Genomic DNA, 26,657 nt, shown 5'->3' with positions numbered 1-26,657 from the left:
GTGTTCAAGGCTAGGTTGGACAGAGCCTTGGGTGACATGGTTTAGTGTGAGGTGTCCCTGCCCATGGCAGGGGGGCTGGAACTAGATGATCTTAAGGTCCTTTCCAACCTTAACTGTTCTATGATTTCTGACATTTCATCTTACTTGGTGGGTATTTGAGAGTACCACCACCACCCTCCCCCCTCCCCCTGCAATTTTTAGTGGAAAATGCTACAACATGCATTTTGTTCTTTGTCCCCTTTCCCCATCATGCCTTTGCCATGATCTGCTCCCCAACAGCACAATTCGTGAACATCACCCATGAGGGTGATTTCACAGCACCATCAGAAAAATGACTAATTTGTTTTGTGACACATATTTCTGGGATTATTACACAAAGGTTTCTGGTGCACCTCTGCACATGGCAGTGATGCTCAAGGATGTCCCATGTCAAACCTCCCAAACATCAATCCCTGTTTGCAGTCCTAAGTGAGTCACTTTGCTCCTTATGTAGGACACCTGCCTATTTTCCACTGGAAGGGACCTACAAGTGCCTTCACCCTGAGTGAGCAGCTAAGTAAGGTAGTTGACATAAAAGGGAGGGAAGAGTGGCCCCTTAAATTGCACCTTGCTTAAGAGGCACCTCTCTTGATGACATACTCTGAGTTCTCTGAATAAGATTTATGGGCCTGAGGATACCTACATCCTTTGTTTCCTAAAAAAAGTTACAAACTGGGAGGCAAAGGCATGCATACCACTATTTTCTTTTAAACTGTGACTGTAGGAGATGCTGCTGTGCTTTCCCTTACACATTTTTTTCCTTATCATTCTGACCTTGTGGCTGATGTGACTAGCAAGAAGGCAGAAGCCTGAATTCATTGTCATTTTTGCTTTTTGAAGACTCTAACTAATGTTTCACTTAATGGCCTTTTCCAGAACAGGCTTGGAGCACTGTCCTCTGTCGTTGCTGAAGTTCCACCTTGTACTTAAATGCTGGTGGCCAGAGGAAGGAGACGCGACTCTGTAACCCAGTATCTCACATGCCTAGCAGAGAGGTGGAGCACTATGCCTTGTCCTCCCTTCTCTTGGGGCTGTGTCTATGTTTTGTCCAAGTAATTGCCTCATGACAGCTATATAATCAGAGAGACAGGGATGTACAGACATCTTTCACCTCCATAGGAGTGACCCACCTGTTGGGTTACAGAGTCATGCTCTTCTTCCCCTCCCAGACTCAATGAATCCAAGTCAGTGTGAATGAGTAGCTCAGAGTCATGTGTGGATCCTGCCTCAATGTGTCCATTTCCCTGTCTCTCTGGCCCAGTAAACTACAGATCATTTCCATGTAAACCTTATGAGAAGGGAGGGACAAGCCTTCCTTCTACTGTTAAGTCCCTAGAGTTACTAACTGACTGATAGGTGGTGGAGAAAGATGGTGTTGGATCCCTCCAGCCAAAGGAGAGGGAAAAGAACCTTCTTTTGTGCATCACTCTTTGTGAGAGCTCCAACTTTTGGGTAATAGAGATGGCTCAAACAGGGCTGCCTCTGGATACCTTTTAAAGGAAAACAGTGATTATTAGTGCATACTGTGCAGGCCCTGAGCAGAGTGTACAACTGCTTGGCATGCTGACTAGACAGACAGAGGCCATCAGCATAATACGTGATCACCTCACGTGTGATCCCAGCAGAGATGAGACATCGTTTCAATCCTAAGCCACATTCTCACCCCATGAGCCTGCTAATGCCTCCAAGCAGAACCTAGCATCTGATGAGTTCAGAGGTCAAGAATGCAACCACAAACAGTAGACATGTCAAGCACGATATATATTTTATTGGTTTCCTTTACAAGAAAGTTAAAAACCAGATTGAAGAACAAATGCACAGCATAATCTCTACACTTTCTGAACAATAATTATGCATTTTATACAGCTCTCCTTTTTTATTAGAGTATAATTTTGACAGAAGGATGACCTAAAATTTTGACTATATTTTGATGGATGTCATTGAAAGCATATAAATCATAAACTGTATCTGAACGATCTTAGTCATATCAGAGAACACAGTTCAGAAGCTTCTCCTAAAAATGCTGGTTTCTGGTTTGTGATTTCAGCCTCCTGGCTATTATTAGAGCTGGCTATTATTATAATAACCATTCTTGCCTTGAGATTTGAGAAGGAGTTAACTCTCATGGAAAATGGAATGTGTCTGAATAATTAATTGTAAGGAAATATAGACTTAGTTCTCAAATATATAGAGGACTTTCTACTTACAGCACTCTGGAAATACTGTATTAAGTACATTTCTTATGAATATAAGGTAAGTATGTATCTGCAATTAGTTGAAAGAATTAATTTTGCAGTAATGGGAGAACTTAGATGAAGGACCCCGTACTCATATGCAATGGTCCTTTTTCTATATACTCTGAAGATTGAGAAGTCACCCCTTATAGAACATTATAATCCTGAACTGTAATATATACAGTGTTTTGAAGTGTTTATGCTGTTTTCGTTCCTGCAATACTCTGGTTTGCATTATGCTAAGTTTTGTCTTTTTTTCAGTCTTTCTCATGTTATGAGAGAGATGTTCTTTCTACACATTTACAATGCATGTCATTTAAAAGTGACTTCCTACTTCAAGATTCTCCATAGAGTATTGGCACTGAGAAGAATCTGTTGTTACTGATGGGAAGACATATCAGTAGTGGCAGGAACACTCCACTTACTAGAAGGGAAATATCCTTTGTTGAGGTGAAAGATTCCTTATGTCTATTCCATCAATCTGAAGTGTTGTGACATTTCCTATCACTGTAGCACAAGGATGAGCCTTCTGGGAAATGCACAGAATATACTAATGAACATGCTCATACATCAAGAAAACCTTTTTTTCCCCCCTGTAAAATGACAGAATTATTCTTGATCTAATATTACTAACCCATAGCAGAGGGAAAGTGTAATTGCCTGTAAATAATAGGTCAAAATGACCAAGCATGACATTTTTAAAGTTCAAATCCTCTCATCCTTCGTTATCATACATTGCATTAAAGCTATTCACAAACAATATTTGTCAAGCCACTGTGTACCAAAGTGACTTATTTTGTAGTAAACCCAATAACAAGTGAAAGAGAGCTTGTTGAGCTCTGCTTGCAATTTCCTTTTCTAACTTCTGTGCCATTTTAAACAAATGACATACTGGTGAGGTGAAGAGGACAGAGCAAAGCACCAGAGATCACCTGAAGGTCAGCATACAGCAGGTCTCTCTGTATTGAATTTGCCAGAGCTGTGTTGGTTTTCTATCCAGTAAAACAATGCTCTGCATAACAGAAAGGCAGAGTAAAACAGTTGAGAGATTTAGATACCAGGAAACTGGTTTTGAAGGTTCCAAAAAACCTACTGATTACAACGTTAGATAAGTGACTATTAGACAGATAAAACTTCTGCTTTTCAAGGCAGACATCAAGGAGCAGTGCTTGGGCTCTGAAGTGGAAGGTACAACTCTCAAAACTGATCCTCAGTTTACATACATATGAAACACCTCTTTCTTTCCATGTATTGGGGCAGGTTGTAAGAAACAGATAATGTCTCTTCTCATTTCCATTACAAAGCTCTGCTGAGAGACTAATAAGAGCCTGTTCCATCTGAAGTGAGTAAAACCAGTTCTTCAAAAGAAAGAAAGAAAGAAAGCAAGAAGAAACCGGAAAAAAAAAGGAGAAAGAAAAAAACCCTATCTTTGAATTCTGACTCACACACTGGGCTATGCGCTCCCCTTTTCCCATTGTACCCCACTCTGTGGTAGTTGCTTCCCTTTCAGAGTAACTCTTTGACCAATTCTTTCACAAAGCTGCCTGCTCCCCTCCAGGGATATACTCAAACAACTCAGGGATTGCTTCAGCCAGAAACACTTTCACACAGTTTGAGCCAAAATTGCCCCAAGGAAGACCTAAATCACACTGGATGAGAGTTCTGACAGTGCTTTTAATGAGGTCAAAATTTCACTTTCCAAATGGCAATAGAGCAGCTAATCTAGGAGAATTTCCTTTTCCAGAAGGACTTCCTGAAAGCATGAAATCTCCCTGTGGCTGGCTGGACACATGCGGCGGGTCATAAAACACCTGGCCTCAATGTGTTCAGTCTTGCATTACACTGACTTTCCATGTGTTTTTTTTTTACTGTGTGCCTTGCTTTATTTATTTGTTATTTCTCAAATTAATTAATATTTCAGACAAATTCCTACTTTCAGGTATCTGTTCTCAGAAATCAAAAAGCATGAGTCACATTAAAAACCTCCTAAGAAGGACATTATCAAGTGCACAGAGAATAAGAAAAAAGAGTACTTTGAGCTGTTCAGGATAGAGAAGGAACTTTCCTTCTATCTATCCAAACTTTCAAGAGCTCCATTAAATGGCCCATTAGACACCACTGAGGATAAACAAATTTTAGGTAGGAAACATGACTGCTTTAGTTGAAAGAGCTCTAATTAGAAAAAATGTGTCAACATCCACAAATATGTAAGGAAACAGTGGGCGAACTCATCACATGAAATAAATCAGATGGAAAGTAGCAAATGGGAATGAGAGAAAAGTTGAGAATGAACACATGAAATAGTTTCACAGAGTGAAACCAGTGTTCTGCAAATGGCATACCACATCTTCCTTGATCTTTGTGCCTTTCTGGCATCCTCACACACCACTTCTGAAGAGGTAGACATGGATTTCCCAATTATATTTCCCTCTTCTCTGGTGCTTTCAGCCTTGTCTACACATCAGCTTCAGTTTCTGAAGCTGAATGGACTCAATTGGTAAGTGGTTACTTTCATGCCGCTCTCCCACTGTTCCCATCCCACCCACATTGTTTCTAAAATATGTCCCGCATCCTCTCTCCTAACTGTGGTTTTAACTAAGCAACTTAAGGAAGTAGTGCATTGCTGTGTTTACTTTCCTTCATTGAGATGTGGGTTTCTGACAATGATGCTGTGCTTGCTTTGGGAGTCATCCACCAGTAAAACTTGATCAAACTTGTTGCATCCTGAAGCAATTGAGCAAAATAGACTTATGGCTGCTGTAACCTAATCACAGGCATAAACATGTAGGTGAGCTGTAATTATCGAGGTTTCTGCCATCTGATAACATTTACAGCAAACAGAAAATTAAAAGACTTAAATCAGAACCAAGCAAGTAGAAGCTTTTTGTTTTTTTTACGAACTGACTACTGACTTTTCCCTGGACTTGCATGGAGGTCTCATCTCCAGCAGAGAATCTATCCTGAGCATTTTTCTTCACTGGATGTTGGGGGCTGAATTTCCATATTCTCTTTCAGCACTGGAAGTACTTGAGATCCAACAGATAACATATCTGGAAGGGATGAATGAAAGGGCTGGTTCATCAGGTATATGCCAAAGTTTGTCTGAAAAAAGCAAAGTATTTATTAAGACGCAATTCATGCTAAAGTAATCAGACCTACAGAGGATCCCACAACCCAGATATGTTTAGGAAAACAATACTGCTTTAAGAATGAGGAGATATGAACTATCTCCATGTAATTAAGAACATTTTTAACTGATTAACTATAATAGACTAGTAAACAAAAGTTAATCTCATGTTATTCAAGAAGTGAGTAGATAAATAACGTAGTATTTCATCATGAGTTCCATAGTATCATGTATGTAATTTACACTCCCTCACAGTCTTGTCATATAATGACTGTTCTGGCTTCTTGACAAATACAGCATTACCATCAATAAGGTCTAGGCAGCATAAGAATGCATGTGTGTTCAAACTGAGAAAAAGTCTTGCATCCTTTACCATGAATTATTAGCCTTTTTAACAGAACTTTGTTCTGTCTAGACCCTGTGAATTTCCTTTCATTTGTTTTTATGAACATTTCAGTATATTTTACAGAAAATATTCAGGAAATTTGTTTTAGTAGGTCTGCCAGTTGTTATCTGTCATTACCTATGAAGCCATCCTATGTAAATGTTAAAAATACTTATATAAGATATGTGTCCTCGTGATACTGAATATTAAAGAGAAAAGGAACAAAATAACCACTTTACCCAGTGGCCATACAACCTAATCAGTGTGTTCACACTTTTATGTGTGGTCTTGATCTTAAGCATGTTGAATATTACAGTTGTAGCTGTGACCAGCTGGGTGTGACCTGGAAAGGTCACAGTAAGAGAGTGGTGTGGTTTTGTGATTTTGTTTTCCAACAGTAAAGCCTATAGAAGTGCACAAGAAACAGACTCACAATCTCATGGTAATATTTTCCAAATGATTAGATAATAGTTAAAGAAATATGTAAAGTAAGAAATAAAGGAATGCTGATGACCATGTCAGATCGGTAATTGATACGTAGACTTCAGAATGTCTTCATTCTTCAAACTGAGGACCTTGGAAACCCAATACTAATTTTCTTGTCGTTTTTTACAGGTTTCAATAAAAAGTATTTTGTTTTGGTAGGCTACAGCCAAAATGCACCATCCACTCTAAAGTGTAAAGTAAATACATAAACAAATGAAATGAATTAAAACCAAAACTTTATTCTCCTTCTCCATTAAAAAAAAGCAAGCAAGCAGAGTTTTTTTTGGCTACTTCTGCTATTACTTCATCTCCCCAGCATTTCACATATGTGTGGTATGAGTTGCTCCTGATCAGGTTTATCCTGTTAATGACACATTTTTGATACCTCTCACTATAATGGTGTCTACAGTGGTGGACACAGGGTAGATCCTTATGATCAGCATTGTAGTGTTTAATGCTGAGCATTTAATGACTGCAGGACAGTAAGATCCCAGTCCTTTCGCACAGCAACTGTGTTGGATCAACTATGATGCCCCATCCCTGGAAGTATTCAAGGCCAGACTGAATGGGGCTTGGAGCAACCTGCTGTCCTGGAAGGTGTCTTTGCCCATGGCAGGGGCATTGGAACTGGATGATCTTTAATGTCTCTTCCAACCCAAACCATTCCACGATTCTACAATTCTGTGATGCTGAAATGGTAAGTTAGTAACTGTTTCATTTAAATTATTAAACCACACAGTATTATATTTCCATTCTTGCTTTTTTCTTGTTTCTTGTCAAGCTGTGTTTTCTCTATTGGTATAAATGATGTGTTTTTCAGCCTTGTGATTAGTAACTTGGATTTACTTCCTATCCCCTAGTGCAAAAAGGACAGTTGTCATAAATTTGTTGTTTTATAAAATAAGACAAGCATAAAACAAATATTGTAAAACTAATATTAGTCCATGCTGCACCACACTTTACACAGGGAGGAATTTTATAAGTCATCCATGTAAATGAACTTATTTGACACATGAGAAGTTTTTATTTATATTTATGTATTGACATCTCGATTTATCTTAAAATGAGACTAAAATCCATCTGGGCAGTTTGTTCACTGCAGAGAATTTGATTTACCAATTTTTCTATTGATGTGAATCATGTAGCAATTTTATTTATTTATTTATTTTTGGTAAGTCAACTTAAACCATTTAGAATTATATAAGAAAAAACGTGTGAACACTTTTTCTCTTCAGAAGTTCTCATACACTATTTAATATTGGTCCTTAGTATTTCCGTACTCTAATTTGGCATCTAAAGTCTCATAGCATTTTTTTCAGTGCTGAGACTGGGTGATGCTTAAGGAGTTTTCAAGGTGATGGTATATTGATGCTATACATATTTTAGTACTAAGACCTGCTTGGAATTGCTGACCTTTTAATTTTCTGAATGTTCTTAAGATCAAAATTTAGCTTGTGACTAACAGAATTGGATTTAATATCGTTTATGTGAATTTCCTTGTTTTTTTCAATAATTACAAGCATTGACTCAGCAAGTACTGATAATAGCAACAGCCCTGCAGCAACCACAAAAGATGTGCATCCTGCCATTTCAGCTCTGTTTCAAGAAAAAGATAGAAATTTGCCCTTCTCACATTTCACTGATGAAAAATGAAGCTTTCAGACACAGAGATTACAGCCTGCAGAGTTATTACAGTGAACCACATAATATCTCTCTGTTGTTGCTACCTTTTCCTGACTTCAAGGGCATTTTATTCTGCATATAACCTCCCCAGGACACATCAAGACCTGGGCAGGGATTTCTGCACTGAGAGCTCAGTGGTTTTATCTGCTTGATCAGATGGCAGTAGGGGCTCTTCCCATCACTCTTAAACTTCACAGACACAAAAAATGTAAAGCTCATGATTAGGAAAAAGCACAACATTTCACTACTGGAAGAAATAGATAAAATGGACTTATTCTTGCCAACAGTGAATCATATGATAATCATCACACTCACTTAAAAGCGGAGCTATAAAATGCTGTCATTCTTGCATGTTGTTTCAAGTACTTATACTGGATCAACAGTAACATGCACTGCTTAGATATTCACTGGCAGAAATATCCTGGGTGCAGTATCTGCTTCTGTAAGGCAGGAACCTGAGGTGCTACATCTGAGAAAAGATGAGATGAAGTGCCTTCAAGCTAAGGCTCCTAAATAATGAGTTAATTCAGACTAGCACTTGGTCAGGAAAACGCCCTGTTAGAGTGTGTAACAAGCCCATAACAAATACTGCATGCTAAAATAAAACTCTGGATGGCCAAGTTCTGTATTTTGCCCCTGTATGTAGCTCTTGGCTGTCTTGTCCCAACAGATGAATTTACTTGTTCATTTCTGCTCATTTAAGACAAGAGGAAATATCCTCAAGCTGTGCCAGAGGAGGTTTAGACTGGATGTTATTAAATTTCTTAACCAGAAGGGTGCTCAGGCTTTGGAACAGGCTTCCCAGGGAAGTGGGGGAATTACCGTCCCTGGAAGTGCTCACAAACCATGTAGATGAGGTCCTCAGTGACATGGTTTAGTGGTGGTCTTGGTAGTCTTGGGGTAATGGCTGAACTTGATGATCTTAAAGGTCTTTTCCAACCTAGCTGATTCTATGATTCTATGATTTAATTAACACAATAGCATAACCTTCCTCACATGGAAAGCTTTGGGAGATGAGATTGTTTAAGTTTGGTGGTTTGGTTTTTTTTTTGGGGGGGTGTGTTTAGCTCATAATGTAAAGATGTTTTCTTAGCTCTGTATTCACCAAAGCTTATTAGTAAAAGTAGGAGAGTGGAAGTACTCACTTTCAGCATGCTGTTTTTTTATATTAGACAAAAAATAAGAAAGCTTTAACTTGGTGTCGAAAGTCCACATTTTGTTCTGTTGAAAATATCTGGGCAGCAGAATGTTTTTCTAAGAACCGATTTTCTTTTGCTCTACCTTAAATAAACACATTTTCTACTTCAGCCACCAATGAGAAAAGAGAACCATAGTATTTCAGAGGTCTATTAATTATATCAATCAGTGTTTGCAAATGTTCCAGATCTTAGGATGAAAAGCATTGCATAGTATAAAGCCCTGCATTACGATGAAAATTATGATAATGATGCATCAGATAAGAGAAGTAATTTGCTATCCTTGCTAACATTTCAATAAGCAGTCCAAAGGCACGGCATCTCATCCTAGAGGGAAAAATCTCTCCCAAGGCACAATGAGATACATCAAGGAGGATCAACAGCCTACAGGAAAAAAACACAAGCCCTTTAGTGTATGAGGGCATGTGCAAACATAATGGATTTCTCTTGATGTACCGCTACCCAGACATTTACGCTGGGGCAGACTGCTGATGCAGTTCCCTTTGCTACCATGACAGCAAGTCCCAGCTTATAGCACTGTTGCAGATCTACCCACAGGGCTTCCACTATTGTTAGCTTAAAACTGCATCTGCAAAACACAGAAGATGTTTGCCAAGAATTCAGTGTTCTCTCCTTTATGTGTGCCTGGCATCAGGTGGCGAAGCATGTGAAACAGCATATGGCTATTTTTATGCTATTTGCTTAATGCAGTTACCTAGTGTTCTGCAGTGTCCTACAATAACAGAGAGAGCTCTGTTGCAGGAGACCCTCTTTTTCCTTTTCAGTCAAAATTTACAGAAGGAATCCTTAATGAATATTTCTTCAGAACTGGTGGCAGCAGAGCTCAAGTTTTCTTTGTGGAGGTGTTTGTGTTTTATTTCAAACAATGTGATGAAAGGTTTCATCAAAAGCTGCTGGCTGGGCTTCAGCACCCTGCTTTACATTTAATAGGAAACATGCAAATATGTTGTGTGGCTAATTACAGTAGCTGGTTCTGAATTTCAGCTGCAATCCATCTACGCAATCCTCAGTTTTTCAACTTGGAGCATCAGGTTCTCAGAGTCTCAGAAGGATGGAGAAAAACATGGCTTTAGAAATAAATATTGAACCACTTTTTACAAGCCTTACTTTATTATTAAAGTTCATCTGCAGTGCTGTTATTTGGGCTACCAGTTTGATAAAGTTTGATTTCTCTTTCCAGGTTGGTGCTCTTGAAAAACAAAACAGTAAATATTGACATCTGGCTCTCTTGTTAAACTTTCATGATTTGAAATCTATTTTGCATGTGCAGTATCTTTAATGTTTTGGAAATCAAGCTACTACAACAGCCTTTCAAGTATATCAGTACCCCTTGTACTGCAAAATTAAGTTTAAAACTTATTTTGCTGCATTTGTTTTTTGTAGTTTGAACTGCATTATTGACAGCTGGGAACAGTGCTAAATTCCTTCACTGAATCTGTATCTGATAAAAAAAAAGAAGTCTATTAGATGACTCCTTAACAGAAAAGCACAAGCTAGAGACATGAGTCACCAAAGGATTAACTCTGCAATTTAACACAGTCACATGAACTCGATGTTCTTTCTCTCCGCTGTGAACTGTGAAAGTTCTGGATCAATGCCCCCTGCTAGGTCTGCTTAGCACACTGAAGATGTCATCGTCCTCAGGTGCTTCTCACCAATAGTTAGTTGGTGACCATCACCACACAGATGATTTGTAGGAGGGATGGGCTCTGAGGTCTTCTCAGACCAGTTCAAGCAAAGCTACCAGTTCAAACTATCTCTTTTGGCTGCCAAGCTAACCCAGAGGACTTGGGTTTAGGCAGAGCAGGGCATGCTCACAAGATTCCATCTGCCAGCAATGCTGAAGACTGGAAAAAATAGAAAAAGCTGAAGGCCTGGTTCTTTGCAGCATGACTATGGTTGTGCAGCTGAGGGAAGCAGAGCACTCCCCCACTGTGAATAGCAGTACTGTGCTCTGCCAAGCAGTGCCTCGCCTTGCTATGCGTCTTTTATCTGGTGCCAGGTTGTTCTCGAGAGGCTGGATTGTTCTCATTGCCTTAGCCCTGTTTGAACGAGTTACTTGGTTCTAGGAGTGCTTGTATCCAGAAAATCTTTCCATTGCCAAGTTAATCACAATGAAAGAGGAGCTCATCTGTGCTTCTGGGAAACATGCAGAAGATGTTTTGCCTCTCCTGAGAATCCATGTCCTGGGTGAGGTTTTGTTGCCATTTGGGATGATCCCTGAATACGGAGTGCTTTCCTTCTACAGACAATTCAAATCATAATCCAGCAAAACCTATGGGGCTAGAGAAAGTCCTCGGCATACCACACCCCTGCATACGTGGCATCTGGGCAGCATCCCCGCCTAGAGTGACAGGATGTTCTTTAAAGTGTCCCAGATGTGGGTCAACATTGGCTGGAGAGAATTCTTGTCTTCAGGCTATCCACCATGGCCAGGAGTTCTTCTCACAAAGGCAGGATTTGGATGACAGAGCCTGCCATGCAGCCCAAAGTCCTCTCAGGTCATTGGGAAGCTGTGGCTAGGCAGCTGGCCCCTGCCTTCTCGCCTCTCCCCATCTCACTCTGCACCAGGTGGCTGGCTCCAAGAGTTGGCAGAGTTTGCCACCAAGGATAACATCCATTGAAAATGTAGCCCTTTGTTTGCCTAATGAATCACTGAGACGAATCAATGTATTTTTATTTTTTTTTTCCAAACAAAGAATGCCTTATTTGTAACTTGTTTGTGCATTGTTTAGGTGAATGATTCTCAGCCTATTTGTCATTGCTCTGGCCCCTGTGCTGTGCCCAATCATCTCTGGTGTTTGGCTGGCACTGGCAAGGCTTCTGAGCCCTGACTGGCTAACGAACTTTTACAACAGAACCTTAATGAACAAGAAGCAATGAATTTAAAGTAAGGATTTTTCAGATAAATAAATTCTTATGAGGACATTTTTGAAGCTTTTGGGATGCCGAAGTGTCTAGCCACTGTCTGAGCGCTCTCAATTCCAAGAAACAATGCAGCTTCAGGAAGCATAAGGACTCCAATGAACGCCTGCTTTCACACTTATTCTCCAGTCAATCAATTACTCCCAGCTTTGACTCTACTTACATCTGCTCTGTTTTTTCTGTTAAGTAGTTTCTCACAGTAAGAATAGAGTTTAGTCATATGAGCTAACTGTATCATATCAAATACTCTTTTTCTGCAGATTTGTCTTCTTGAATGACATCAGTGCATCAGCTCTTGTTTTCCAAGACCAAAATAAACACATCATTGTAAAGTAGTACATACTGAATAAAAGCAAGCACAGAAAAATCCCAATGCATATTAATAGTCAATTTCTGAATAAAAACATGTTGAGCATTTAATGGAAATAAAAGATGTCATATCTGGGTTGTAAGTGCATCTTCTTTTTACTGGAAAGACAAATGTATTAGCATAACAGTCATGAATATTCTCTCAGCAGATATTTCACTAAGCATGCAATAAAGTCACCACATCTTTCTATACAGCAATTTTAGATTACTGTACTGACCTTTCTACCTCTGGCCACAGACAGAGACTGCATAAATTCTTTGTTTCGTTCCCCAGACTGTTGATCGATGCAGATTATTTGACATCTGCTACATGGACCCACAACCTAATTAAAGAAGGTTGACAGCTGCATGTCAAAGCAGTACAACACAGAACAGTACAAGCTTCTGATCATCATAATACCTTAAACAACTCTCACATACCTTTCCTGTGTTTTTTTATGCTTTTTTTATGCAAGAGGTCGGGCCTGTTCACCTAATGTAGTGGGTATATTTTCAAAGGGTCTACTTCTGAAGGTCTCACTGAATTTTTAATTCACTTTTTTCTTTTATTTTCTATTCTTTTAAGGAAAACTTTCCCAGAGACAGAACCTGAGAAATACCAAACATTTACATAATTGCATTTCCTGATGTCTTCACTTCATCTATGGGCTGGCAGGGCTACTTGCCCAAAGGTGAATACAAAATCAAGGCGGTGCCTCAGGATTTAACCCAAGGAGGATTTTCTTGGGTTTGCTTTACATTGTTTCAGTGCAGCTGAAATGCACAATGTCTTTCATATATGCATGGCACTTGTAGATAATCAGAATGGATAATGTGAATTTTCGCAAGTTTACATATCAGAAAGAATAATGAGATCCTCTATTCTGACACCAGAGCATGGATCTTACAGTTAATTCTTGTTTGAAATAAGGTTTTTTTTAGGGAAAAAAAAATGCTGAACAGATTTCTTCTTAAAGCATTCAATTGAAGAAGGCAGACATATTGCAGTTTCGTTTAATATTGCATCCCTAACTTTAGCAAAGCTGTACGTTGTAGAAACCGTTCGTAGAATATCCCAATATACACATTCTACTTTTGCAAAATGTGTTATAAATTTCAAATAGGGCAAATAATTAAACCTTACAGTGCCAACATTTTTATATGCTGATCTGAATTGCTATTTAATTTCTTTTTTTTTTTGAGATACATCTAGAACTGCTTCTACAGCTCTTCAGTGTAACCATCAAAACCATACATTTGGCAGCTTTTTCAGAAGATGATTTTCCACACTTTAGTATTTTATTAACAGAACAAGAAAACAAGACAGGAAGGAAATATTTTTCTCTGCTTTGTTCAACAGCTTCTTCAACAATTAACATAATATCTACCTTTACTACATCAGTATCTGAATAAGGTCCTGGCAGAAACTAGAAAAGAGAGTGCAACTTGTATAAGCCTTTCTATTTTTGGCTTGTATTCCTAAAGCATTTGAATGCCAGAAAGAGGAATACCTTTTTAATTTTGTAGTTTTACAGTGTTTAACAGAGCAGGATCCTGAGACGAGTTCCTTAGTGTAACTCCAGCCTCCAACAAGCTATACACTAAGGACTTTGTCCTTTGTGCTCTTCATCTCCTACCTAAAGGATTTTTTTCTCAGCTTTCTTTAAGTCTTATTACAGCTTACTGATAAAAGTACCCATAAAAAGAGCAGATAAGTCATATTTTCCACCCGTAAAATTACTTGTCCATTTCTTACAGTGTGCTGCCCAGAAAGAAATAGGAGTGATGTCCACCACAGCTTCTAGATTTGACCTTAGCACTTCTGTTATTCACACTTTCATTATCATCCTTAAGAAAATAATAGGTTTTATGTGTAGCTTCTTCATGGATCCTTTGTTGAATATTTTCTCAAAAGAATGTATTTGCCAACAAAGTTTGACTCTTCAGCATTTTCCTCACATTAAGTTGTTAGATATGATACAAAGCACAACATATGAAAAATCTCTGACAGGCTACACTTTGAAACATGTCTTGACTGGAGATTAAGACAAAATGTGTACAACAGAGGGCAATAGATTGTTCACTTGTATTCATGTCTGGCCTTTCAGCAATCCATTGCTTGATGTGCAGCAATCCGAGGTTACATCTGGACTATTATGCTTAACGGTAACTAGTATTCTCTTGTGAAAATACTGACTAAATACTTGCTGTAACTCTGCCTCAGAACAGTGATTATTATTCTGGATAGAGGTGGGAATTTTATGAAAAAAAGGTGTGGAGGAATATGTCAAAACCTCTCAGTTATATTGCAGCATGTTTGCTACAGGACACAACATGGCTTTTTTTTACATACTCCATAAATTTCATCTGCACAAAAACTGTGCTGCCTGTGTTGAGGTCAAAACCCTGCAAAAATTGCTCTGTCTTCAGTGGTCAAAATACTTTGTGATAGACAAGAGAGATGTGTTTGTACCTGGAATCGCAGAGCACCTATTGAAATCTCAGCCCACTCTTCTTCTTCAAAGGAGTCTGGTGCACTGATGACAATGTTGGCACGGAAACGCCGGATTAATTCCTCCGTTTCCAATGGCTCTTCTAATCTGTCTCATAGAGAGGACAGAGAAAAACAAAAAATCAGATTTATTAACTAGTTCTGCACCAGATGTTTGTGTTGGAAGAATCTAGTGGCTAATATGATTCAGCAAATATTTTTCCAGAATGACCTGGGCCAAGTTTTATTACAAAGAGTAGGAAAATGACACAAGGTATTTAACTATAACTTGTAATCCTTCAACTATAATATGTAATCCTCTAGGTGTCTTCCTCAGAGGTGTAACCTGGAACCGTAGGTGTGAAAGCACATAGACAGGCAATTGTGAACAATGTGTATTGTTGTTTATTTCCTTGTTAGTCATCATAGGTAAGGCTAACGCTAACAAACGGAAAGATCTTTTGAAATAACAATCATTTGACTAGTTAAATACTTCTAGAAAGAAAGCAAATAGAAACTCATTCTCCACATGCTGCAATGGTAAAAGAGACAAAACCAGCAGATGCTGAAGGTGAAAAAGACCAGTAAAAGCATTTTATGAGAGAATCTATTCCTGATATTATTATTATTATTATTATTATTATTATTATTATTATTATTATTTCCCTTTGGGATGCATCAGATTCCACCAGAAGGTAGGTGTTTTGAAAAAAATTAATCTCTGTGTGGTGATATCTCCACCTTTTTACAAGCATTTGACCTGCCAGAGTGTAGATTTGTGTCAGTGTGGAGATCATATATGAGACAGACAGAGCAGCAGACTGCATACAAATAGCTGAAATCTGGCTGCACCTCTGAGTTGTCATTCTTCACTCTTCTTCTCAAGGCAAAACAGAACCTTCTAAAGGAGGTACCAAAAAACAGCCAGCCTTAACATTTGTGAGAATTCTTTCAGCGGCATTGTTAGGGGGGAAGAACATTTCTTTCTGCATTAGCTATTATGAACATGAATAATTTCTGATACTGCATCAGCTGTGGTCTGACAACTTTGGGATATGGCACCCTACAGCAGAGGCAGAAACCAGGGTAGGTAGTGAAGAGAAATTTTTTTTGCCCTAAGGGGAAAAACAAAATCCCAAAACCAAATCCTAAAAAAGCACCTTTAAAAAAGTAAGGACATACAGTTTAAAATATGCTTTAATTAAAATGAGTTAAAACATGTAAAATCAAGGTACATGGAAAACTGTTCACATCAAGCAGTCTTGCCAGAGAAGCCCTGTTAGGTGAAGAAAAGAGCTTAATGCTATTTAAAATAGTCTGGATGATCTTTAGCAGACAAATGTGCAAAGTATAAACTGCCTGTGCAGACTTTCAGTCAAACCACACAAGCCCAGCTCCACCAAGGCTTTGCTGTTCACAAGGGCTCCAGCAGCCTGGGGGTAGAAAGTGAGATGGGAAGCTGAAGGGTTACAGATTTTCCCTTGGGATCCCACAAGAAATACCACGGCTGAGACACAATTTGTAGAGTGAGATCAGAGCCAGCAGAAGGTGTAGGCTATGCTGACACGCAGACAAGAAGGAAAGTAGCAGTCAAGAACAAGTTCAGTTATGCTGTTGTGTTTCCTGGGTGCTGTGTAGCCTCTAGTGTTGAATGTATTTTGTCCATAAGTGCCTGCAACCCCAGCCAGAACCAGAGGGGGCATCAAGAGCCTCGGTAACAAACGGCCTGCCGCATCCTGAGCCAGATGCAGAAAGCTGCTTTGAGTTTCTATGTTTTTCTACTGTTTTATCCCTTGGTGCTGGTCTTCAAAGACTGCAGTGTCATTACTCCCAGTCCCTCTGCCTTCAACGAGTTCAGGCTCACCTCCAAAATACTGCAGAATGCATTACATATATTTGACTGGCAAACTTGAAAATTAATATTTGCATTTTCAGGGGGGTATCTCTAACAAGAACATCTGAGTATAAGGCCAGGCCACATGGATTTTCATGGAGGAGACCTGTAACAGCAACACCAGAGTGATGGATGTCTCTATGTACATGTAGCTCTCCAGCAGTATGTTGTTACATGGTCATTTTTAATTAAATTGTTGTTTCTGTTTCAGATTACCTCTCAAGAGCCAAGTGTGAACTGGAAGATTAATTTTAACTTACAGAACAGATGAAGAGAAATTGTTAAAACTCAGCTGAAGATTGAAATTTTTTCATAAATCTTAGCAGTTTTCCATTAAACAAAACCAAACCCATATGCCAAGAAGCTAAATCATACTTTCTAATAAAAAAAAAAACCCAAAACATTTTAAAATGACCCATACATGCAGATTCTTGAAAGTACATTGCACAGTTCAGAATTTGTAAAGTTGGTACAACATGATTTAGTATCAGTGCAGAGCGAGAATGCTGTATATCTGTGCTGAATTCATTTCCCCAGCACCCTGAGAAAGCACTGCATGGTGAAACAGGGACGAGTTTTCCAACTTGTGCTGCAGAATGGGAAGCCAGAAGCTTCTCAGGCAGCATGGCAGCTTCAGTGACATGTGGAGTTTCTTTTGAGGAAAAGGAGATTACAAGCCTAGTTGTACTGGAAGAGGTGTAAAATCAGCAGATCATCTTGCATTGTATCCAACTAAAAGGAAAGAAGATGACTCCAAGTAGAGGCAGCGAAGTTGGGCAAAACAGAAAAAGGGGATCAGAGATGAGTGCCAGGGCTGTGGCACAGCTATGATTGAGGCCTTGAGAGCAGATTTTCTGTGCAATTTGAGCCTGTCCTAGTTATATTCAAGAAACAACTTTATATTGCCAGTATATGAAAATCTGGTGGGTATTGGGTTCCTTATCTTTGAACTGTGGGCTGCGTCAGTGTTTAATTTGCTGCTTCTCTTTCTCACTTTTGTACAAGTAAAGCCAACGTCAATCAAGAAATGAAATGAATCCTGAGGTAGCTTTAAAACATTTCTGTTTGTTGTGAATGTAAATCTTAATCCTTCCCATAGGAAAGAATAGCTCAGCAAGAGGCAAGTTTTTGTATTTTCATCTGCCAGATTATTTACGTTGAGAAAATGTAATTGTCCTTGCTCTTCCCACAAATAGAGGTAGGCTGGTTCCTAATAATCTCCTGCCACCTAATCATTTGACAAGGATTTTAAGTTTTCCTAAAGAAGACTAGCAGGCAGATTATGTTCAAGTATTTAATCCAAATTTTCAGGAGTCATGCAGAATGAATAATTTAATACATATATGCTCTTAGTACCTGTGAGCAGTTTAATACCTGTATATTTATTGAACATTTAAAATAACTATCTCTAAATTTCCAGGCAAAACAGTTACATTGGAATCTTCTTCAAAAATTCTGGAATCCAAAACTGCCGAGAGACATTTGGAGACAGGAGAATCTTACCTTGCAGAAATATGTTCTTTCAGCTGCAGAATGCTCGCTACATTTATCAGGAGGTATTGTGCTTCATTCACAAGAGAGAGTGAAATGTTGGTAGCAGATGCCAGACCTAAAAAAATTAATCCAACATTCCAAAATGATTGTTAAAAATCAGGAAGATTATACAAGCAATTTCATCTCATCTTTCCTTTGACCTCTTACTCATTCTCATTAAAAAAATTATTCATTTGGATCCAGACACTAGGGAAAGATTCCAAGAATCTCCTCAAACCTGTAAATGATGATGATGCAATGCATTTAGAAATTAAGATAGAGCTGAGATTTTGCTATATTTATAAAACAATTTGCAAGAGCAATATCCATGGATTTTTGATGCTCTTTTAATTTGATCCTTTTTATAATGACATTTGGTCTAAGAATAAATTCTTGGTTATAAATTTTTCATAACTCATTTTTTAAAATGATCATTGAGTTTCCAGACAAAAATGGTCATAATGATAAAAGAAAATAAAATCCCCAGACTGATGTAGCTTTACATTTTCACCAAACAAAGGAAGCAGCAGGTAAACACAGTTTGGGTATAAATGTGAAACTTCAAACTGGATGACTCTTTCACCCTTTATCAGGGTAATTATGCACACACATTATGAAGTCTATGAGCCTGATGTTTGCTGATGAATCACAAATATTGTTAAGAATGACAACATACCTTTTGTATTTTTCTGATGTGACATGTCTGAACTTTGTCGTATCAAGCGACATGGACGAGCAAGAATTGTAGAGAACCAGTCAGCAATTCTTTCTCCACAGTCATATGTTTTTACCCTATTATAAGATAAGAGAAACTTAAAATTTGACTGCCCAAGAATTAATTTGCAAAACTGAAGACAAATTACAAAGATGTGTATTCTGCTTCTTTCAATACAAAATACAGTATATGTATTGTCTGGTAAGTGTCTGATGCAAAATTCTTCCATCATTTTGTCTCCCAGTTTCCTCAGCTTTACTCTGTTACTCTTGAAGTCAACATTCATGAGCTCTAATATAGTTTTATACAGAAAATTACTGTGGAATAAAGAATTAAATAATAATAATGCTCAAGACACTGACTCAAGTGCAGTACAGTATTATGAAAAAGTTACTCTCTGGTCTGTGCTTTTTGCTAAAACAAAGAGGATTAATCTGAGCTGAATTTAATATTGCTGCACTGTGCCACTCTGTATCTAATTTTTAATGATCCCATCAAGTACAATGATGTTAATTTCCTAATTTAATTCATGTTAGTACAGACATTCCACATTAAAACATGGGTCCACCAGCAGAGCTCAAGTATCTCTCTATGTAAAGATGATTTCCATTACTAGTAAATTGCCTACTGAGTTATGCAAGGCTGGCAGTATATTTGCCCTCTTTACTTGGATGCGATCACTCCTAGAAGGATTTGGAGATCACCTCTCTCAGTTCAGGAAGGGCACAGATCAGACCACTGGGAAGTGATCCTATTTGCCATTAGATTCCTCAGCCCTGAGTAATCTTTAACATCAATCTTTTAAAAACCAGGCCTCTAGCTGGGTGACCCTCACAGATAATGGAAAGAGGTAACTAGTTTCTATCTGTTTTAGATGTCAGGATGGGTTGACAGTCTGGTAGTATTTAACTCTCTTTATTGACTACAAAAGGAGATTTGACTGACAACTAACTTTAAAATGGCATAAACAGGTAAGAGAAATGCAAGTTCCCATGCTGATCTAGGTAGGATTCTTGTAGCAAGGAAAGTGAAGTAGCAGTAGTCCTATGCTTACCTTGTCCTACCCAGCCAAAGAGGCTGATCTGCATGGAAAGCATCTGCTCTGTGAAACAAGAAAACAGCTCCTCACAACAAAAGATGCTAAGCCCTGTGATTGAGAGATGAAGGCTTGGTTTTACGAAATGCTTTGTAGGTTCAACAGAGTTACAGACATAGAAAGCCAGAGCAAGTGAAATCAAAGAGATTTCTTTATGGCTGGAGTGCAGCCATAACTGGACAGCTGCATCTAGCCAGTGATGTCCTATAACTGAAATGGAACTCCGGTACTATGAGATGCAGGCAGTGTGGCAAGAAAGAGGCCAAAAAGTGAGTCTGCACATGAGATTTCACAGTCTGAGCTGCATGGTTCTTTTGTCCTAGCTAGTCACTGTGTGAGGGAGAATGCTGCTAATGAGAAGGCATCAATTTTGCATGGTAACAGTGCAGGTGAAACAATTCCCCAGAATATTTTTTCCCACCTAAAAAGAGCTGCTAGGGGTGTTTAAAGTCTCTTCTGAGCCAACTGCCTTTAGCAGCCTGCTGGGGCTCAATACCATATGAATCAGGAACAAAATTTTGTCCTCTTTTTTATTTACTAACTATTTTGAGTGAGAGTGGCTGAGTTCGAGACACACAGTGTTCTTAGCATTTCATCAAATGTCATTGTGTAGCTTTTGTATTCCAAGACTCCTGTGCTTTCAAATTGCTCTTCCTTATTGTCAAGCCATTTTCTGAGCCAGTGCCATTATCTCTTCAAGGTCTCATTCAAAGTCCTTCTGCTGTAGCTCAATTCTACCCATTTTTCGCTTGTGTTTATTTTTTTGGGGGTATTATTTTGCATCTGTCAGCATTACGTTTCATTTGGCATATGTCAGACAATTTATAAAGGAGGGCCTAGTTCTGTCAGACTTTACTTGCTGTTTGCCTTGAGTTCCCCACTCATCTTCCTGTTCTGTCATTTAGCTTCAGCGCATTACACCTGGTCCTTCCAGCTAGGTAATTTACAGAACAAGAAACAAGGACAGATGAAGTCTGAATATTGATCCCAAGGGATATAATACACACATTTACACACAACAGGCTTAGTTCACCTTCTTTTTCAGTATGCCTTTGTCTTTTACCACTGATAATCCTTCTCTTGATCTCTTTGTTATTGAGGCCTGTAAAAGAGGAGGCTGTGTCCCTGCCTAATTCAGTGGAGAACTAACCTTGAGCATTTAGAGTTTTCTACAGCATCAATAACCTTAACATCACTAGCTTCTACTTGCATCTGTCCACTGTTAGATATATAAAAAGCCATGTCCCTCTGGTGTGAGCAGCACATGCTGATGGATAACCCCCACTGAGATGAAGGCTAACACTGATGAATTGCTTCACAAGAGAAACTTGAACTCATAAACCTTTCATGGCTTTTGGGAAATTAAACTTCTTCACTTAACTGCTTGCAGATTCTACATCATGTGTCTACATCATGTGCTTTTCTCAGCTATCACAGTGTGAATTCAGAGTAACTATTTAAGCCAACAGAACCGGATGAAATCACAGCATCAGAGAGCAAAATTAAGTCGAAAATGCCTTTAGTAGGGGTTTCTTTTGAATAAAAGTCTTTTAACAAAGATTTTTGGTCCATTGTTTACCTAAGGCAATTTTCAGAAAAGACCCCAGACCAGAAATCACCTCCTGTCCTATTGCAGAGCACTGTGTTGTGCCTCATTTTTTTGGTCCCAGAGTCTTTTCTGCTGAAACACGGGATCCCAGCATCAAGTGTTGCTGAATGTCTGTGGAGTTTCAGAGCTTCAACAATGCTGTCCACTCATTCTGCCTTACTTCCTGCCTTGTTTACTTGCTAATCACAGTCCATTCTATGTAATTTTTCTTACACTTTCCCTTTCTTTGTGATTCCATTTCATCCTCTTCAGAACTCTAAGCAGTTTCCCATGAAAATTTGCTACTTCCTACAGTAAAAATGACACAGTGACATGAAAGACAAGCTACAATAAATAGTATGGCAGTAAATTATATGAACATAGAAAGATAACCTAGGCTATTTTAAAGCCTGTAATAGATGGGCTGACCATGGGGAGCCTAGGGATGAGTCAACATGAAGGGAAGTGGGACAGATGGTTAAAACAAATGACTCTTGGGTGAATTCCACTACCTGAGGAAAATACACTTCTGAAGAAAACATCCTCTTTATCATCTGAATAGCTAGTAGAAAAGAAGGACAAGATCATATCCTGCATGGCTCCATCAGGAAAATGGCCATGTCTTCAGTTTTTGCTTATGCGTTACCCTCAGGGAAGCAAATGTAGAGTATTACAAAGAATTAGTATACCTTGGCTGAAATAAAACATGAATCTGTAAGTGGCTCTTTTAGTTGGACATACCAAGGAGCTCGGTTAAAAGAAACAGTGATAACGCAAATGTTCTTTAGGAAGGCACTTGATACACTGCCACTCAGAAAACTTAATGAAGCTGGGAAGTACTTAGACAATATGATGGATAAACACTTCAGTTCACCAAAAGGATATTAATTTATTCATAATGTTATATGTGCCTGAAGTGGCTTGTCTCTTGGTTAGAGTTAATATTACTTTGCATGCAGACCCGTAATCTTCCCAAGATTGTTAAAGGGACACTGATCAACATGGGTGGTGAAAACAAAATTAAAAACGGTTGTAAATATGGAAAGTTGTTTATAACTTCAGCAGGTTCTAACAATTTTTGATCTGTGCATCACAAAATGGGAAAAGTTGCCTGCATCATTACTGTCAAATGAAGGAATTGAATTCAAGTTCTGCTGATGCCTCCAGCTGGCATTTGGAAGTACCTGGGAACACCTTTCCCTCTTCTCATCTTTGGAGCAAATAACAAAAAAAAGATCTTCCTTCCCTTATTAAAGTGAGTGCCAAGTAGTTACAGTCTCTTATAACGTCCTTCCCCCCTTTCTCCTTTTTATTATTTTTTACTGTTTTTACCAGATGTGCTGGGCATGCCAAATTGCCTACTAAATCTGTCTTCTGGTCCACCAAGACATTCATTGCTTTGCATCCCTTCCCTCACCTTTTTTCAAGGATATCTGCCCCTGCATGTCCACCCAGTTGTGTTCTGAGTGTCATTACAGGAATTTTCAGGTTTGATTCTTCTCTGTTCTCACCTGTGTGAACAGACTTTGCTCTCAGAGATCACAGTCTCTTTTCCAGTTTTATCTTCTAGTGATACAGATATTGGGTCCATGCCTAGAGGGGCAAAAAACAAGCCGTATTTATTTAAAACATTCATGCAAAATCAGAGGGTCATGCAAAAATTTCCTATTTTTGCACCTGTTCACAATCACAGCAGCCTCCCAAATAGCATGACAAAAATCTTTTCCTTTTGCTAGAATTATATTCTCTGCCTGAAGGTGGCTCCAAATGATAATGCAAAGAACAAAGGCTGTAGATGACCTTGGTATGCAAACCACATTAAGGAATATACAGTCTCAGCTTTGAGTAACTTCATTCTCTGTGTATCTCAGGCAATAAAACTGAAACAGAATTCCTGTCTCAGGCATGGCTTCTGTTGAAAGGATAAGTTTATCACTGTTGTGGCCTCTCTAGCAAATCAGGAGATGAGGTCGGATTGCTGTTTTTATAGAGTGGTGGGATAGAGTGATCTGAAAGATGAAAGATGAAAGATGGAGGAGGGAAAGATAAAAAATAAGCACAGACTGGTCAAGGAAAGAAATATAACGTATCGTATAAAACTACAATAATTTAAAGATAATGTGTATGGAAACCACTAATGAGAGAACTACTCTCACCTATCCATCTCTAAGTTTAAAGCAGATAAGTAATCCCTGGTAATGATCTATGTTAACAACTTCTTCCATAGTTTTCTTATCTTGAACAGAATCAGCTAAAGAGATGGAAAGGCTACTGTGGTTTACTAGAAGCAAAAAGAAAAGCTATACTATTTTGCTTTCTGTTAGCTGAAAGCAGTAATCTCAAATGACAGAGTTTTAGTGTGTGGCTGCAATGACTTCAAACTCTTTTCCATTATACTGCAACATATAGCAAAGACTTAGATCTTCCATATCCCAGCTTTATAACAACATACTTTGATTTCACTTACTTCTTCCTGTTTATATTGCAGGACAAAAAAGAATAAAGCTCTACCAGCTCTGTGATATGGTGAAATCAAATTGTTTTATTCTCTTCCGGAGAGTAATGAAATGTAGCTTAGATTCACTATTCCCTGACTGTGAGATCTGTTCCATGTACATTTTACAAAACAAAGTTGTCTGCTCCTTTCTTAGCTAATGATGTTTACATATTTCAGAAGTGAAGATAGAGAGGGAAAAGCTAGGTTCATTTAGGAAAATAAAACATGAAATAAATGCATTGAACTCACTTGCAACAACCTGAAAAAGGAGCCAATGTTATCACCTTATAGAGCAGAACTAACACTACAGTACTTTGAAACAATAAACATCAGCATCTTTCCTTCTGGAAAACAAAAGGTTGAAAGGTTTTCATTCTGGATGAATCTTTAGCTGTTGTATCTTTTAAAAATACTTTCTAAGCAAGGCATACTCACAACATTTCTTAAAGTAGAGTCCTGGGGCTTTAAAAAGCCCTGTGTTTATACACCAGCAACTGTATCACATTTTTATTGAACAGTACACATTTCACAGTGATGTTTAGGTCAGTTGAACATTGTTAATTACAATTTTATTCTAACTTAAGGCAAAAAATAAAGCAGAATATTGCCAGTTACTAAAATGTAAAAGCTGTCATTCTCCATGGTCATTGGCTTGATAATAAAATTCACAGATGTGCTCACAGTATTAATATAAAAAAAAATTATTCTTGTCTTTATAGTTCCTATTTTCAGTCAATGGGAAAAAATGGAGGTCTGCTATTTCAATAGACTGAAATATAAACTATTCATGTATATTCTTTCTCAGTGTATGCACTTAATTCCCATTATTTTTATTGGCAGTAACACATGACTATTTGAAGGCACAATAAACACCATAAAGTATAATTAGTTGCTCAGTTTTGCTAACATCTTTCTACTCCAATTTTAAAGGGCCTTCACAACACTCAGAATTTCTCCCTCTCTGCAATGGCAAAATAATGCACAACTTGTCAGAATAATGCTGATTTGTCAGCTAAAATCGAAAGAGAGAAATTAGTCTTCTACACAAATGTACTCTCAGCCAAATACTCTTTGGCTAACTTTTGTGTCAGTTAGGAAGAAACCCAGTGTAATCTGTGCCCTGATGTATTTCATTGAGCAGGACAAGATTTCCCTTGATTCCCACTCAAGTGATAGGGATTCTAGAAATAAAGGTGCTTGCTCCTGCCCATCTTTGTTGCTGGGAGCCTGACCATTAAAAGCTTCAGTGGAGATACAAGAAGTTGTTTTTCTCCATGGGAGCTTATTTAGAGTTGCACTGATCTTCTTAGGCCTGGTCTTGTGATTGCAAAGGTTCATTGCACTCTTCAAGTCAAACAGAATAGGAGATGGCTGTTAATGGCCATGTAGCCTAAGAAAATAATTCTGACAAAATTAATAAATGCAGTTTCTCAAAATTAAAATCTCGTTTCCTCTACTGAAGTGAAGCTAGTGAGAAACCAAGTACAAGCACTTTGCTTGCCTCTGTTAATTTACCCACTTCCTTGGGGATCAGGGGAATGCCTGGAGCTCCCCAGCTGCCATGCAAGACAACTTATTTTGCAGGCATGCCAGAGAAAGATTCTAAGCCTTCAAGCAGTTTGTGTCTTATCTAGAGTCCCAGTCTGATATCCTTGCTACCCACATCAGCTGAAGGATAGCACAGCTGGCTCAGGCAGACAGGGGTTCTGCCCATCCCAGGCTTGCTGTTAGACAAGCTAAAGAGACACCCAATGTGCAGGGATTAAAGAAAGAATTTAAGGTGATGTGTCAGCACATGGAGGATTCAGCAAAAGGCATCAAAGTAGTTACTGTCACACTAAATCATGCTGGCAATTTTTATTTTGTTGGACAGAGAAGACTGAGAATATCAACCATATTGAAATAGAAGAGCCATAACCACATTTTCCACTGACAAAAAGTTCTAGAGGGAGAGAAAAGCATGTGCCTGGAGGGGGAGAGTGAACACTCATGAGTGTTTAAAAGTGCCACAATAAATTCTTCACCATCAGCTAACAGTGCATCAGCAAAATGTTCTTTAAAAATGCTGCACATCTCAGCTATGTGGGATTCACCCCACTTGTCTCAAGGCACTTACCAGAGGCACCCAACCCAGCAGCACAGTTGCCTTGGGCTCCCTCTGTTGGAGAAAGACATCTCCAGACAGCAAAGTATGCTCCACATAGAAATCATTGCCACAGCCTGCTCTCACAATAAGAGTGCAGATGATAACAAAGAAACTGTTAGTGAAAGAAGAGTGGTTACAGCCTCCTTGCAGAGGAGCAGGAGGAAGGCAGCTAGCTTCACAGCAGCTATCACCCAGCCGGGAGCTGCTGGGTTTTCATGTTCAGTGGACTGAAGGGATTCAGTAAATGGGCAGC

At 38.7% G+C, this 26,657-nt stretch overlaps 1 protein-coding gene across 1 annotated transcript in view; it reads right to left on the bottom strand.

The window, feature by feature from the left end:
- Positions 1 to 1,785: 1,785 nt before the first annotated feature.
- The window catches only part of MOCOS (molybdenum cofactor sulfurase), a 214,441-nt gene continuing 189,569 nt past the window's right edge, over positions 1,786 to 26,657 (bottom strand). Inside the window, exons 10-15 of the mRNA XM_005153576.3 lie at positions 23,273 to 23,354; positions 19,039 to 19,154; positions 18,333 to 18,438; positions 14,918 to 15,044; positions 12,684 to 12,788; positions 1,786 to 5,375 (exon numbers count right to left, since the gene is read on the bottom strand). Of these exons, the coding sequence (XP_005153633.2) occupies positions 5,229 to 5,375; positions 12,684 to 12,788; positions 14,918 to 15,044; positions 18,333 to 18,438; positions 19,039 to 19,154; positions 23,273 to 23,354 (683 nt within the window). The 3' untranslated portion in view covers positions 1,786 to 5,228. The remainder of the gene's footprint in view (positions 5,376 to 12,683; positions 12,789 to 14,917; positions 15,045 to 18,332; positions 18,439 to 19,038; positions 19,155 to 23,272; positions 23,355 to 26,657) is intronic.

This window comes from Melopsittacus undulatus, chromosome 1 (assembly GCF_012275295.1).
Source record: "Melopsittacus undulatus isolate bMelUnd1 chromosome 1, bMelUnd1.mat.Z, whole genome shotgun sequence".
NCBI classification, from domain to species: domain Eukaryota; kingdom Metazoa; phylum Chordata; class Aves; order Psittaciformes; family Psittaculidae; genus Melopsittacus; species Melopsittacus undulatus.
This window is presented reverse-complemented; position numbering and strand designations above follow the sequence as displayed.